Below are 17,844 nucleotides of genomic sequence, written 5' to 3' on the forward strand. Positions count from 1 at the left end.
GGACACTTAGGATGTATGAACCAGAACAGTGGAATACATGAGTTTTTCTTGGTTTTTATTAGATTTTAATATGCTCTATCCCTTGACTAGTTCTACAGAAATTCAAATATAACTAGCTATACAGAAACTTAATTTCCTTGTATATATTTATATATATATATATATAATTATATGTTACGATTTAAATTTTAATAAGTGCAGGGATAGGTCACACTTGATCCCGTGTTTCTTTACCTTCAGTTTCACAGCTTGTCTGCCTGTTCACACTTCTTATTTAGGCCTATATTTTTAACAGAATATTTATTTTTAGAGAAACTAACACATTTTACTAGCTTGAGATATAAACCTGTTAAGATCTCTTATATGACAGTTCTACCAAATAAGAAAAAGCATCTGTGGAGAAATGTGGATAATAAAGTGAATAATATAAAGGAGTAATATACCTGTATATATAATACCAATGCAAATAAACAATTTATTTTTAAAAAGAGAGCGTATATTTGATTTGTGTGCACATGTTCAATGGAAGTTAATTTAATCATGAGAGCCAACCAGGACTAGAAATTCTGAGTAGACTGATGAGGCATGTGCCTAGGGTCAATATGTTTTCAGAAAGAGGTAGCCCATCGACTCCTGCAAAGAAGCATTCATTTGCCTGATCTGCATTCACTTCTCAACAATTTTCTGTTTATTCTCTGCTTCTTTTATGCTTTTATGCCTATGTCCTTCTTACATAGCCATGTTGGTGATTATTTCCTTTGCACAGTGCTGCAGTACACAAGGCCACTATACACAAACACACACACACACACACACACATATATATATATATATATATATATATAAATATATTATTTATACATTTTGAACGTATAAGAACTCCTGTGGTTTTTGTGACTAGTAATGTAAATCCGGCACTGTCAGTATTGATAAAGAGTTTCCAGCCATGCTGTAGAGCCCAGAAGAGAACCCGGCAGCAGCAGCACCACCAAGTTAACACCGTAGGGGGCGCTGTTTGTGGTCACTAGCTAACTAATGATAGTTACTCTTACTGCTGATGAAACAGATAAAGTTAACATAAAAACACTGGAATAAATCAAAGCCATGCCAGGAAAACTTTGGGCAGTGTGGTGTTTCTGCATGTGGTATAATTCCCACCATGGTGACATGGAGTGGCAATGTAAAGCTTTCCTTGGATGCAGATCATTCATATAGCAGCACATGCAGTGACATCTTGTTTCATTATCCCAGTGATATTAGACTTGCTATTAAATATACAAACTATGCTGTTCCCAAATGATTGCATTATGACCTGCAGCAGTTAAGTGTATGAAACATCGTTGGCAGTTTATTGTGTGTTGTGAAGGCATCACAACTGGTGAAGCAACATAACTGCCTTTCCCAGAGTCTGCTTTGAAAAACTACAATGCCGAAACATTTTTTGTTACTGTTTCGGTTAAAGTGGCAGTCTTTAAAGCTCCTTTTATTGTCAAATTATCTTAAGCCACTAGTTGTTCTTGTATTGTAAAAATTGTGAGACAGAATGGTCTTCATTCTTCTTTCCCCAAACCATTACAATCAGCAAGTTAACAGGGCAGAGATAAAAAAATGTGCATGAATGAAATAATTGTGCAGACCATGAGAACATCAAGTTTAATGTGCCAAATACATATGCATTGCTTATTTTAATCTGCAGCCTTCATTACGTGGCCTATTTAGCTTACTAGATTGCAGAAATATCTGATGTACAGATCTACCAGTGGAGCTGTGTGCCCCTGGCTACTAACTGGATACATTGTTCATTTGTCAGCCAGTATTTGTGTCCCTTCCGCTCACCTACAGCATAGAAGTGTGAATTATTTGTATAGAAATATCACTGTATACCTCCTTATCAAGAAAATGATCATTTATTCTGTGAGATGAAAGAAATCCAATTTCCCTATAAAAGGATCTTGTAATTATTATTAACCCCTTTACTGCTCGCTTTTTAAGTTTAAAAGAAGCCATTTTATGTCTTTTTGTCACTGTTTGCTGAATGCAGTGCGTGGGCAGAAGCAGGTGTCCTGGGGGAGTTATCTGTCTCTCTCACTTGTTCTATTTACAAAGTACCGGCTGTTTCTATACAACAGACTAAAAATGTGACACACAAATGAGAAAACAGACATGCCTTTCTGGTTCTGTGATATTAGAAGCAGATTTTTTACTAATTCGCAATGCAGCTCTCTGATAGATCCTGATACAAGAAGCCATTTCCTGCATCCGCTCTGCTGCATAAGTTAATATAAGAATATTGGGGGGGGGGGCAGAAAAATACACAAAAAACACTTTTTTAAAACCATGTGTGAGTGAATTACTGATCTGTAATTACAAAACTAACTCTACCTATCTTAATAATCACACAAGAATGGAATGCTGATGTCTAGTCACAAAGGCTAACGCTTAATTGTCTATAACTACACATTAGTTATTTCTTAACAAGCCAAAAAAGAGATACTTAACTTGTACTCAGCAAGTATCTTTTAGACATATTTTTAAAGGGTAGAAAAAATTTATTTGGTAGCACGCAAGACCCTTAATGCTTGTGCATGAATAATACTCCCAACAGTACAACGTCTCAAGGCATAGGCAGGGGATGTCAATAAACAAGATAGTTTAGGTTTGCTTAGTGAATGACTGCATGTTCAGCTAACAGAATGCCATCAGTATCACTGTTTGCATCGATGATGCCTGCAGAAAAGGGCATTACGATCCCCTTAAGTATGCATTGAGAGGTCAAGTTTACTATACTGGATGTTTGGGATCATTTGCCATACATGGGTTTTTTTTGCAAATAAGCTTTATGAATGCAGATTTGGTCACCATAAACATTATTTTGTTTGACTTCAGTTTATTTAATTTCTCAAAACAGCTACAGGGATTTACTACAATAAAGAGTATCAGGTCCCCAGCAAGTCTATTCACTAAAGAAAGAGTTGGCAGGAGCATTTGCAGAAGAGTTGTCGTTTCATCTCACATTGTGAAGACCCACAATAGAACAGAAAGGTGGGAAAGATACCCCTCCCAGACGCCTATCGCCAGTCACAGTACTATATAATCCAGAGATGAAACAACAACTCTCCTTCTAACTGTTCATTTAGTGAATAAACCATTTGAGCTTTTACTCCTCATTCTACAGGCTTAGGTCGTATGCTGATGCTCATTAGTGTCTGACACAGGCTGGGGAGCACACATGAATCTTAGGCTGGGTTGTGAGGAAAGGCAATGATATACAGCATATGAGATGTTGTCCATGCTGGGTTGTGCTTAAAAGAAATCACGTGTTCAACCTGGCATGGACCTACTGAAAACGAGTCCTGTACAACCCAACCAACGTTTATTGATGCAATTAACCATTTCAGCACTACAGCAATTTTACATTTTAAAGTTCTAATTCCTTACAGATCTGAAACTGAATGCTTATATTGAAGCAAGTCATAAAAGGCCATTTTCTGTCTTCGTGGTATTTTTACAAGGAGCCTGGTAATATTATATTATTGTTGACATTGTCTTCCTTTTAGGAGTGACTGGGTAACGTCCTATAGAGTGATGGTCAGTAATGACAGCCACAGCTGGGTCATTGCAAAGAATGGAACCGGAGAAGCGGTAAGGAGGACAGCTGTCTCGCTTAACCTATTATATGCCACATACTGCAATTTACTTTCTCTAAAGATGAATTTATACCAATACTTACCAGCAGCTGCTAAGGATTACCACCCACACAGCACAGTATGCAGTGTATTATCAAAAATATTATTATTAAAAAGGTCACTTGCAGGTCCTAATACAAACATTTTTAAACAACAAAATTGATGTATCGGATCCCAGATGTACATAGTTGTCAACTATAAAGACTATTCTGCCTTTTCTTGCAGTGATATACATAATTGGTTGATTCCATAGTTGGTGTGACTTCCAGCTGTAGGTTCCTGCTCTTAAAGTGACAATTTCCAAGTCACAAAGTGTTATGACCCAAAACTCTGCTGGGTCTAAGAAAGTTTCATTCAGTTCTTTGGTCTGTGCTATAATGAGAAGGCAGAATAAATCCCATATGAGCATGATAGATCTGGACACGTTGCAGCTATATTTCTCCAACAAGCTGCATTGTAGCGTATAACTGGCTTGCTGGTTAAGAAGGGTTTAATGTTGTTTAAGGGTCCCATCCAGTCAATGGAATTTGGCAATCGCCCTCTGTCGAAACTCTGCCAAATTTCAAATGGAAACAAGATTATTTCCATAAACCTATGAATACGGGGGTTTTTCTATAAAAAAGAGTGCTGAAAATTATGTACGCACCTTAAAAAAGAAAGTGTAAAGGCATATAGTGTGTGTGTGTTGTACCGAGTATATAGAAGTAGATCTACTGTATTTAGAAGTACATGTACAGTATATAGAAGTAGATCAGTACCGCAGGTCTACGGTTACATTATATGACAGATTACTATAAGAAGTTGCAGAATGTGCAGAAAATTAGCATGTTTAATTGAATGAAGTTTGGTGCTGAATGTTAATGGACATTTGCACTGTTATGGTTTTGGAATGTGTCTGAGTATTTGGTTTTAAAGATTTTTCAGGGGAACAGTGAGAAGGAGATTCCTGTTCTGAATGAATTTTTGGAGCCTCTGGTTGGCCGCTATATTCGGATCAATCCGCGGTCTTGGTACGAAGAGGGCAGCATCTGTATGAGGCTTGAGGTACTTGGCTGTCCATTACCAGGTTAGTAGACTGAGTTCTTTCAGTGTGGATTATAAAGAAGATGGTGTAACATATCAATAAAACATCCTAAAAAAGGCAATTCTGCAACAAAAAGGGGTACAATAGGGCAGGGTATACATAAAACATGGTGTTTAATGTGTAGATGGATTGCAAAGCACAATGTTTGTTTGCTTAACATATACTTGAACATCATCAGGGTCTGATTGGGGTATTTTTTCTATGCATCAGGTTCAGTTTTTTTTTTTGAGTCAAAGCACCTAATCAGGGCTATGTTAATACTAATTGTGTTACACCGTAAACCACTAGGGTTGTTTATTTATATAGTGTACGATACATACATTCAAAGGGTATAACAACACTAACAATAACCTGGACACCTCTGAGTTCTACATTATTTCCCAATGTGTGACACTGGTATTCATATACTGCTCCGTCAGTGTATAGTTGTGAATGAATGATGTGCACTCTAGACATTCTTCTTTTTAGGGCAAACTAAGGACCTGTAGCCTTTTCCAAAGTATTTTGCCAAATATTTTTCTTGAAATGTTAGTGGGCAAAAGAGCTGTGAATCTGTGTATCTGACTGGGCAGCTGCCTCTTTGCCTTATTGGATGAAACAGCCCTGATTCGATTATACCGACACTCATTTCTGGTATTCCAACAGCCACATTAATCATCATCGAGGTTACAAACTGAGGGCTCTGTTATCAGTTCAGCTATGGAAACTACACAATTTGTTTGCATAACCAGCAATTTGTTTTAGCTGACAGACACCTTTATTTTATGTACGTTACATCTCTGCTTTAAAAGCAATATCCATCTTTAATCACTCAAGCATTCACTGGCAGGGAAGGGTACATCTACAACTCCAGCTTTTAGGACCCACAACAGTTGCTTTTTCACTTTAAAAACGACCTTCCTTACAGTCTTATCCAATAAGCCTCTGTGCTTCCTATTCCAGGAACCCCCTGCTGCCATCAGCACTGTAAAAGTCTGTAGATGATGGATAAAACTGCCCTTAATATAGACATTGTGGAAAGATTACTCAATAGTGAGGAATAATCATGCAGATCCAGAAAACAGGAACTTAAGGTACTTTTCCCCCAAGGTATACATATCAGGGAGAGGGGGTTTAACACATATTCATTGTTAATCCTAATCCATGCACATTATAACATATATTCATTCAGTGTGGAGAACTATAAAATGTAGAACTTGAGAAACGTTACAGATCCACTTTAGTCAACCCCTGTCCTCCTCTCCACCTCATGTTCCACCTCCCATGATACCCTGGGGGTATAAAATAAAAAAATCACAGTAATCATTAAATTGTCCACCTACGACCCCAGTAAATGTCCATCATGAGCAATGTTGGTGCCTACCCCTGCTTGCATGTATGTGTGTCCAGCAGGCGGCCAAACACTAAAGGACCATATCTGCTGAGGAATGGCAGTAAAATTGACCCATGCAATCTGACACTTGCCTACCTGGAATTTACCTAGTTTGCCAGATAACCAGCCTGGTTATGGAAACTGACCTTTTTTGGTCCTGTCTTAAAGACAGTCCGGTCTCTAATTTATTTTTTAACTCAACTGACTACCCACAAGGTGCATATACTTGGATATATACATGTCTTTGATAGTGATTAAAATGAGTTGTCACATGATACCTCAATACTAATTACAAACTTTGAGCTGTCGGTCTTTGGCACAGCGACCTGCGTAAATCCTGCCCACCTCAATAAAAATGTTCCCCGAGAAACACTTGGAAGAGTTTAACCAACACTAATCCCTGGCAAAGAAACACAAATCGTTGCTATGAGGAAATGCTAACCAAAATAATACAGAGCAGCCAAATGAGTCAGCAATGAAAACCGTATTCTAAATATGGTCCATTTTCTATCTGAATGAGTTCATGGTCAAAAAGTCTATTCACAATTCAAATAGAACACAGATTTTAACAAAAACAACTACAAATGTGGACCAAATGTTTTGGTCTATGCAAGATGTTATTCAGGGAAAAGGCTGCACGAGAGTCTATTCTCTCTGCCAAGATCTGCTTTTATGTGATGTTAGCCCAGATCCTTATGCCGCAGACATATCATATAGTGAAACAAGCTATGTGCCCGTAAAATCATACTATTGGGATAACATATGAGGTTACAGCAGCAATACTTAACATAACCCAGCCCACTCTTCTCTGTGTCACCCATGCCACACCCACATTCTGCGATTTCTCCACCTATTTTGTCTCTATGTCCCTCCTACATTCATTCTGACTTTTTGTCAGATGTACATTTGGTCATTAATCATCTGGAGATAGCAAAACTGTAATTAGCAACCAATAAGCAGTATTATAAATATAACTAACGCTCTCCAATTTCCTCCATGCAGACCCAAATAATTATTATCACAGACGCAATGAATTGACCACATCTGACAACCTGGATTTTAGACATCACAGCTACAAGGAGATGAGACAGGTGTGTTTATAATGCATATTGCACTTTACTATTACGTATATGTATATACTGTATCAGTAGTCACACTGGCAATAGTGCTTCCAGAGTTAGAAACGGTATCTTCCAGCAATACTGTTGCATGTTGGAACTTTCTATGTCACTACTTGTCATGCACCAGCAACTAACTTACGTATACTGTACATCTCAATTATGGTGCTATATATTGGTACATATTAAACTAAATGATTGTAACCATGATGGGTGATCAGGATCATGAACATTGAATTGAGAACTGCCTGTATCATATTTTCTAAATGCAAGAAGTCGACTATTTCTTTTTCTTCTCCTGTTTGTGCTTTGAAAAGCCAGATGTGCTTTAATATGAAAAATACCGTATTTGCTCGATTATAAGACGAGGTTTTTTTCAGAGCAAATGCTCTGAAAAATACCCCTCGTCTTATAATCGGGGTCGTCTTCTAATCAGACCTCAAATAGAGGTCATGGGCCACAGTGCCATATTGGTGTGGCAAGCCTGGGGGCAGATGTGCGTAACTGGGGGACAGGTTGGAAAATACAAGAAATAAAAACAAAAAAAATATATTTTTCTCAATCATAGCTTTTATTAAAAAAAATAGTTTAGATGAATTAACATTTACTGGTAAAACTTTTTTCCTTTAGGGTCGTCTTATATTCAGGCTTTTTCTTTTTTTCCTAAGTTAATATTCAGATTTTGGGGGGTCGTCTTATAATCAGGGTCTTCTTATAATCGAGCAAATACGGTATGATTGCTCAGGTTTGATGCATCTGGGAAAAAGGTTTTTAACATTTTTAAAACACTTTTTCCCTCTCAATTCACATGAGATACGTTGGGTATGTTTTACCATTGCCTCCTTTGAGAGTCCCCATCCAAACGCAGATTTATTTTATTTATTAATCAGCTGATGAAGGTGGTGAATGAGATGTGTCCCAACATCACACGCGTGTATAACATTGGGCGGAGCCACCAGGGGCTGAAGCTATACGTGATGGAGATGTCCGATAACCCTGGGGAGCACGAAGTTGGTTAGGAGAATAAACAAGCTCTATGTATGTCCTGCCGAGTCCCGCCTGTCTCTTTTATATCCATCCTAAATCTTGCATATGATTTATTAACTTTGTCATTTTGTCTTATTCACGTGAACTTTCACCACTTATCTATACCTTGGGACTGCATCTTGCACTTATAGTATACAATATTACGCTGGCGTGCCAGGGCTACTTGCTTTTTTATGGTTGCATGCGCAAGAGAATCTGTCGGTCCAGAGCTGTGTTTTTTGGAGACCCGGCTTGCCTCTGCCTTGTGTTTGCTTGAATAATCCCTTGCCTGATGATTGGCTCCGTGGCTCTTAATGATGAACCCCTGCCTGGTGATATGTGCTCTAGTGTGGAAAACAAGCTTGTTTGATGTGCATTGTATTGTGGACTATGATGGCGCTATATAAATAAAAACTAATAGTAACATTGTGTCATCATGGCCTTCTCTTTTGTTTCTTTACCATTTTATCTGCGCAGGGGAGCCAGAATTCCGTTACATGGCTGGAGCACATGGTAATGAAGTTTTAGGAAGAGAACTCATACTGTTATTGATGCAGTTCCTTTGCCAAGAGTATCAGGCCGGGAACAAAAGAATTCATCGTCTAATCCACAATACACGTCTCCACTTTCTTCCAAGTGTTAACCCTGATGGCTATGAAAAGGCTGCTGAGCTGGTGAGTTCAGTCTTCTTTGCATTAATTAAATCACATGTACATCAGACAAATTATTTCTCATTGATAACGCTATACTATTGTAACATGATATATTCATTGTGCTCTTACAATATTGTCATTACAAAGAGTTACATGCACCTAAGATGGTGATTGCAGGAGATTTACAGTTTCAACTAACCAGCTTCATTGCGTATTATGAAAGGCTAACCCTGGCAATTTTCTCTTTTAAGATGATCATCCATAATTAGACAAGGCAGTGAGATGACTCAAGAAAACCATGATGATTTCACTATGAATTATGCAGGGCCTATCACGCTCCTCTTGTAAGAGAAGTTCACAGGGAATGAGCCCTCATAATGTATACCAAAAATTAGTGATGGAAATGGGAACGCTCTTGCAAACGTCTACGTTAGCTAAAATATCATATTGTGTTGCCTCTCTGTACTTCGCACTACAATTTACAGGGCTCGGAATTAGGAGGCTGGTCACTAGGACGGTGGACATCTGATGGCATTGACATCAACAACAACTTTCCAGACCTCAATACATTGCTTTGGGAGGCTGAAGATCGCTTCCGAAATATCCGCAAGGTCATCAATAGCCACATCCCAATCCCAGACTGGTATCAGTACCATAATGCCACGGTAAGATGTATAGTGGTTTAATTTAAATGCAGGTCAAGATAATTTAGAAAAACGTTCACAGGCACATTTACCGTATTGGCTCAATTATAGGCCACACACGATTATAGGCAGCACCCTAAAAGTTAGGTGCTTTTATAAAGAGAAAAATATATTTTTAGAAAAAATACACATCAGTGGAATAGTAAAATAGTATTCTACCAAACATACTGTATTTTAACATTTTTGGTATCTATTATGCAGTAAGCCAACATATATTACATACAAACAGAAAACCAATAGCCATTTTAATGCACCCCCAGATATGCTGCCACTCTGCCCCCCCAGATATGCTGCCACTCTGCCCCCCCAGATATGCTGCTACTCTGACTGCCTCACAGATATGTTGCCACTCTGACTCCCCCCTCAGATATGCTGCCACTCTGCCCCCGACTTACCAATGCAGACTCCTGGTGTCTAGCGGATATCGCGCAGACATCCACTGGCTGCCAGAGAGTAGGACCCGGTTCCCCTGCAGCGCTGCGGGGGATCTGGATCCTAACTCTGCAGCCTGCAGTTCCGGGCGCCGGGCGATACGATTTGCGCATTCCTTCGCTAAACCCTGATTAAAGGCCGCACCCCCACTTTAAAGACTTAAAGTGGGGGGAAAAAATGCGGTAATTGCTTTTTTTACCTTAATGATTAATTTCCACCATGATTGGTCTATTAAGAGATTTAAGACAAGAATTTAAAAAATAAGTCAGGAAATTGCTGGGAGTGGTGTGTGAATGAAATGGGATAGGGCTTAGGCAGAGCTATGTGCCTCCACAAACAGTTCTATTCACTAATAACCAAGTTGACTGAGAATGTGAGTTTGTAGCGCCAAAATTTAATGTGCTGAACTTAACTCCAACTTGCAAATTCACTAATGCCAACATTCATAGGCTCTCAATTTGCATATATTTAGTGGCAAGGGGTGGACAGTGATTTTCAGTGTTCACCTACCTACCACACAAATGGTGCTTGAATGGACCTCATCCCCCTACCCCAAGTGTTTTTAAATAGTTTTTAAACCTTCATTCCATAGGGGACAGGATTGGGGCAAGGGGGAGGCTCTCTGATGGGTCTCTCGGTCTCCCATACTGTGTTTCAATATATTTTTCCTCTCATCACCTGGTGGGCTCTATTCCTCCCTGAGGCTATTTAAATACCTTCCATCCCCACGCACATGGTTCACACAATCCTCCACATGCATCCACTTGGTTAATAGGGGGTCATGAGAACCAACTTTAATCAACAAACCCTCAAAAATGCTATTGATTAAATGTTTACGCACATATAATACGGGGCAGGGGTCTTACATTTCACAAGTTGCCTGCAAGGACATGCAAGCTGTCATTTACCTTACATGCCCCTGCCTGAAACTAGCAAGAATTACATTTGCATGCACTCGCAAACAACTCATCTATAGTTGAAAATGCTAGCTGTCCTGCGAGTGCTAGTAATCGAAGGCACGCAAATTAAGTTTAGTCTGTTGAGTTAACCTACTGATCAAGTGACTTTTATAATGCTAGTTGAAAGATAGCTTTATACGGTATGTTCATCTATTGTTTGAACTAAAGATACATTTGCTTTGCCCATTATGGGACTACCTATAGGCAATTTTCTTATCTGTTTCGTTCCACAGGTTTCTATAGAAACACGATCTCTCATCACATGGATGGAAAAGATTCCCTTTGTTTTGGGGGGAAACTTGCAAGGAGGGGAGTTGGTAGTGTCATACCCTTATGATATGGTGCGTTCCCCATGGAAGACCCAAGAATACACAGCGACACCTGATGACCATGTTTTCCGCTGGTTGGCATATTCCTATGCCTCTACGCATCGGCATATGACAGACTCTAGCCGCAGGCCTTGCCACTCTGAGGACTTCAACAAGGAGGAAGGGATTGTAAATGGAGCCTCCTGGCACACAGTGGCTGGAAGTATGTGATCATTTATTCATTTAGCTTTTCCAATAAAACCACAAGTAGAAAATTGTGAAGTAGACATTTATACAGTATGGTAATTAATGATGTTGCATAATAGTGTAAAGATTAAAGTAAAACACAGGCGGGTCATGTTTTCTTATATCAAATTTACCCCCTTCCAAAATATATGTTGCTACTTTTTGTTTGTACCCCGAAGGCAATCTAATTTTTAATCGGATCAAAATATGTTTCATTCATTTGTATATTGATGAGTAATAATTTGATATTGGCAAAATATTGTATACTTATATTGTAGTACAGTCAGTAGTTAGGTCTATCCCGACAGCAAATACACAACAGAAAAAAACAACATGATTAATGTAAGTCTCATAATTGAGTATGATTAGTGCATAGCTAGGTACAAAAAGCTAGGTAAAAAGTAAATAACACTATGCAACCCTTATCCTGGTTTTATATATAGTTAATAGTATACCCTAGGTGCATGTCCCACAGTTACTATTTCTTTCCTGATGATTCTATATTGCCTTTAATACACTGTGAAATAGAGGCAGATGAGAGGCATGGAGAGTACCAAACACCTGATGATAGTATGACTTTGAGGAGGCTTGACTTGGGCTCAAGCTATTACTTGCTCACCCAGATATAATAGGTAAACATAGCTGTATTTACATCCTAAGAGAAACTAGGAAACCTATTTTTTTTAGTAATTGTTGGTGGACACTGGTAGAATGTGGATAGACCATGGCAAAATGAGCATAGGAATTAATATAAAGTGGGGTGGGTGACATACAACTTATCTTCTGTAGGTCCACCTAAAACTGTGACATTCTGTGCAAGTTATCAGTCTACCATCCAGACTTTTTTGCAATTTAATTAAACCACAGCCCAAGCCCACTAAACACCTTCAATAGCTGCCTTACATTGTTAAATACGCTGTCGTTTCCATTATATTATATTACCACATAAGTTAAAATAATAAAGGCTGTTTTGTTTGGCTGGTTTGTAGTTATGCATGTGCCATTTAAAGATTTTTCCTCTGCGTTAACAGGTATTAATGACTTCAGTTACCTACACACCAATTGCTTTGAGATCTCAATATACTTGGATTGTGATAAATTTCCCCATGAGAGTGAGCTGCCTGAGCAGTGGGAAAACAACAGGGAATCCTTAATTGTTTTTATGGAGCAGGTGAGTCTCTCACCCTGGATTTAACAGAAATGACTGTATATGTAACCTTGAGCTAGGTCAGGGGTGTCCAAGTTTTTCTGCAGTGGGCTACTTCATCAGAGTGCGTGTATGAGAAAATATGGCCTTTTAGCCTTATAATGCATATTAATGCAGAGTTAATTTGGCGATAAATAAAGAAGTGGAAAAGTTTTTTTTTATCAACTTTTTCATGTCATTCTATCAATACTGAATTACTTAAACAGTAAAACAAAGTCAGTCCAAAAACCATTTAAAACAAGTTTAGCCAGTATTTTGGTGGCCATTTTATGGAAATAAATAAAATAGAATCTTAACTCATCGGCATCGATGTGTACTGCATAAAGATGACATCAGTGCAGATAATACAAGATATAATCTTATGTGATGGGACTGGGAGTAATCAGTACACTAAAAAAGTCATCATACACAGGACGCCTGAACCCAAACACGGGCACCCAAACACACACACCAGGACAGGCTCTGCCACACCGACCCCCAAACACACACAAGGACAGGCTCTGCCACACAGACGCCCAAACACACACACACCACAACAGGCTCTGCGACACTGACACCTAAACACACACACCAGGACAGGCTCTGCCACGCCGACACCCAAACACACACACACCAGGAAAGGCTCTGCCACATCAACACCCAAACACACACAGGCTCTGCCACTCCGACAGCACCTGAGCTAGGTGGTAATAGCTAGATGCTTGTGGAGCCAGCTTCTCATGGTTTCCATAAAACTTAATGTTTGTAAAGGTATAGCACTCTTTGGGATTTATTCTGTTATATGTATACATGATGCAAAAATACATTGTTTTCACCAATGGTGATGTTGTTTGAGACTTGTTACTTATAGCAGACTAACGAGAGCTCCTACAATACAGGACAGACTGAAAAATAAATTGTTCGCTGCCCATAGGACATATCTACCCTGCTTGTTTTATATTTATTTATATAATGAAACTTTCTGGATCACTAAATGACTGTTGACATAGTCATTGGCTATAAATCCATATGGTATATAACCCTTTATTTTGTTTAGATTTAATTTGGGCGGATTCAAGATATTTAATCTCTCTTTGATTATTTATTTCCAAGGTTCATCGTGGGATTAAGGGGATTGTCAGAGATATGCATGGACGAGGTATTGCAAATGCCATTATATCTGTAGAAGGAATTAATCACGACATACGCACAGGTAACACCATAAGTGCTTATGTTCATCATAAGGCTAATATAATTCATAATATGTGTACAACATATAAAGTTTTTGGTGAAAATGTGCAATAAGAAAAGAAAGTTTTATATAACTAGGCTTTCATTCCTACTCAGGACCAATGTTGATCACTGATTGTTCTTAGTTGTCTACAGATTTCGTTTTTAAAATATTTGTTACGTATAGTGTTAAGACACATATTCACTCTCTCTATTCACTTACTCTATTGCTGTTGCTTTGGACACAAAGGTAAATGCTAACTCTCATGAGCATTATTATAAGAAATTAAAACATGCAGGTATAGCACTGTTAATGCATTACATTAGGGTGTAATTGGAATCTGGAATGTATTCTTATTTTAGTAAAATAATGTCAGTTATTTTAGACAAACTATTCACGTTACCAGGCCGTTTGATGTCACGCTAAGCCAACATACTGTGGGCCTTTGGAAATATGACATCACACTGACATCTGGTAGTTGGTAGGTATGTAGTAGACACATACTATTTCTGCAGAATCACATGCATTGTCTTTGTTTACTAAAATAACTGCAAAAAGACAATGATATGATGTCTTTACCATATAGTATCTATCAAAATTTAAACTTGGATAACAATTCGGTGTCATATGGTTCAGGGTTATTATGAGGTTAATACAGCATAATTATCTATTATTGAATGTAAAGAGATTGCCCTGCATTCTGTGAAGGCAGCCTTTATTCTGGCGAATAGTAATATTTATTGTGTCATGTGGTAATATAACAATTTCAGTGAGATTTCTGGAAACATTATTTAGTTTATCTTATGCTCTGTAACCAAGTAGGAATACTAGGTTTGGCTTCTACTCAATGATGTTGCTAAGTGATGCGGAAATCACTTTCTGTATAACAATTCTTTTTGCAGATACTTTACTCCTTAACATCCCCATGTATTCACATGACATTGATACTGGGAATCCACAACTGTTGGGCCACCCCTGGCTTTCTCCTCTCTTACCTTTTTGTAGAAGGTTGGACAGGTGATTCATTTTGGCCAATGCCGGGTGAGGGTCAACTATATTTCTACCATAGCGCTTGGAGCTGGGAAGGAACAAGGCTTGAGAAAGTCTATCTTTATCTTAATTCTTATGAGCGTTTAAAAATGTTTTCAATTTTTAAGTAGACAATTACATCACTTAGAACTTGTATTAAACAGTGACAACATATGGTGATGTAATAATATACAGGCTTAGGCAGATGTAATGGTGATATAGTGTCTTTAAGGATTTAAGGTGTACATACTGGATCTCCTATTTTGCCCAGCATATTTGAGGAGAAATCTAGGACTGCATTGAGATAGGTATATGGTTAGTTATGGTCTTGAGATCATCAGAAGATGATCATATACATTTAATAAGGTTATTTCACATAATAAACCTTTGATACAAGATTTTCTAGTATTACAGGTGCTTCCTTCCTGGTCTGAGATACATTATGTGACAAGATTTCAATGTGTGAATATGACATCCCGCATTTTCAGCATTCTTAATATGTGTTTCATGAACATCTGAAGCATTAGCGTTGTATTCTGTCTGTCAATTCTCGTCTTGTCATACCACTTGAATTTATGTATTGTATTAAGCGCTGCGTAAACTGTTGGCGCTATATAAATAAAAGATATAATAATAATAATAATAACAATATTAGTATATCCTCACTGCAGTCCAGAGCTATATGTCACATGTTCATTGTATGGTTTTTAGAACTGGAATGCTTACCAGTTAAGCATTCAATTTCACTCATTTGTTTAATTACTAGCTTAAGTTATTCCATTCTCTTTAAAATTACCTAGACAATCATCACTGCTCACTGCTGCTCCTTTTTCTTTGGGTATCCCTTGGACCCCTGTGTTCATATTGCATCACTTAATATCTGCTAGGATACATGCAAAATATTTGTATTATGTGCCTAAGCTGGCTTGCTTTAAAACGTACTACTGTTTAGTCCGACTCTGACCGTCATAACTCTGGGGACCCAAACTTGCAAGTTCTTTGGAAACATCACATTTATTAATGACTTCTCCTGATGGAAAAGTTGTATTCATTTTGTTCCCAGTCTGTACCCCACCCCGCTTTCGGCAAACCCTGCTTTATAAGATCCTATCTAAGCTTAACTATTTCCTAGATGGAAGAGCAGGCACCTCTGGCAATACAGGGACTAAATTAGTAATAAGGCATTTATAGTAATATCAGAGATAAAAATGTTTGAAATAGTATTAATTGAACTCTCAAAGATTGCGTTTTTTCCCCCCAGACTTTAACTTTGTCTATGTTGTAACTTTGCACATAGAAAGTCATATAGATAATCAGCATACCTAGTAAGTAGTGTGAAAGAGTATGAATAACAAGGCACATTATCACATAAGAACAGATACTATACTTGATCTTAGCCAAAAGGCCGAGAAGCGATGTGTGAGCCTTTTCTAACAATATTAGCCATCTTGTAGGTGTACAGTGGCAGGCCAGCTGGAAAGAAGACATTTGTAGAATGCAGTAAAGTTCTGGAGATGGAGATACTGTTTTTTAGCACAGTAGTAAATGTAAGACTTTAACTCACTGCGATGTGTCATAGAGTGTTAACTGTAACTAAAGTAGAAAGGAAAGTTGGCATGAGGTTGATATTTTTATTGGCCATATTAAATTTAAATGTATAGTTTCCAGATCACTTGGGTGTATTCATCTAACATTGTACCTGCTGTATATCAAATCCCAAGTGTTCCTTTACTAGACTTTATAAGACTTTTTCCTTATAGGAGTGCAGGGCCAGCCTGGATGCTTCTAGCCCAGTTACCCGGAATATCGTAGGAGCCCTGGCTTGTCATTGACTAGTTGCTCCAATGCATTTTAACACCGAACAACACAGGATCGGTGAGGCTCTGGTATTTCTTATATTTATTAAGATTTTATGTGAGATAGGGCACACATTGTACAATGCCATGGAGATACCTAATGGGACATATCAGTGTTTTGGTTATTAATGAGTAATATATGCAAGGCTGGTCTCAGCTCAAATTGCACCTAACTGAGGTGAGTATAATACATGCAGGGAAATGTGTTCGCCAAGCACATTTCCAGCAGGATACTCAGCTGGTGGGCAGGGAAAGGGTAACTGCGTATGTGACGATTCTGCAGAATCCCTTCATGCATTTTCAAAACGGACAACACGAAAAATTTAAAGGGACCATGCATTGAAGCGCATATTGTGCTTAATGTACAACTGCAGCTCTACAAATATGATACTGACCCATGCAACCAGCAGATCTGCCCGCTCCTAGTGACTAACCCGCTACAGCATGCCGGACCCTGATCCAAACTTAATATCCACTGGAGGGAGTTTGTAATTTCCATTGGATGGGGTTTGTAATTCCTAACATCTGGAGCACTATTTTCCTGTGGGATTAGAATAAGTAACACTGTACTTCAATATCATTACCAGGAAAACAATCTATTTACTTTTCAGACCATTCATTCCAATACTTCCTATTTACAGACTTCTTTCCTTATAGACCCAAACGGCCTATTAAAAAGTAAAAAAAAAAAGTTCAATAGCCATAACTCTATGGGCTATGCATTCTCCCTCTGTGCTTAAATAGATTTTTAACATCTTTCTATACCAGTTTTGCATTTTCTGTAGTATTTTTTAAAATAACAAATCTTAAGTGATAGAAAAACCTCTGATTATTATAAAACGCTTAAGCACAGGAGCACATGTATATTTCCCAATGTAATTAACAGTTCAGTAATTAGAAACTTACAGTAATGCTGGGAATAGTGCCACATGCTGAGTGTATCCGCTGCCAGGA

The 17,844-nt window shown here is 38.2% G+C and overlaps 1 protein-coding gene and 1 pseudogene across 1 annotated transcript in view; one reads left to right on the forward strand and one right to left on the reverse strand.

Moving 5' to 3' along the window:
* Window positions 1-17,844, forward strand: part of CPXM2 (carboxypeptidase X, M14 family member 2) — a 41,413-nt gene that overhangs the window by 21,159 nt on the left and 2,410 nt on the right. Inside the window, exons 6-14 of the mRNA XM_053450130.1 lie at window positions 3,558-3,642; window positions 4,602-4,752; window positions 7,145-7,233; window positions 8,151-8,274; window positions 8,764-8,960; window positions 9,425-9,604; window positions 11,268-11,565; window positions 12,620-12,759; window positions 13,888-13,987. Of these exons, the coding sequence (XP_053306105.1) occupies window positions 3,558-3,642; window positions 4,602-4,752; window positions 7,145-7,233; window positions 8,151-8,274; window positions 8,764-8,960; window positions 9,425-9,604; window positions 11,268-11,565; window positions 12,620-12,759; window positions 13,888-13,987 (1,364 nt within the window). The remainder of the gene's footprint in view (window positions 1-3,557; window positions 3,643-4,601; window positions 4,753-7,144; window positions 7,234-8,150; window positions 8,275-8,763; window positions 8,961-9,424; window positions 9,605-11,267; window positions 11,566-12,619; window positions 12,760-13,887; window positions 13,988-17,844) is intronic.
* On the reverse strand, window positions 16,294-16,451 carry LOC128469542 (uncharacterized; annotated as a pseudogene).

Source organism: Spea bombifrons, chromosome 11, assembly GCF_027358695.1.
Source record: "Spea bombifrons isolate aSpeBom1 chromosome 11, aSpeBom1.2.pri, whole genome shotgun sequence".
NCBI lineage: Eukaryota > Metazoa > Chordata > Amphibia > Anura > Pelobatidae > Spea > Spea bombifrons.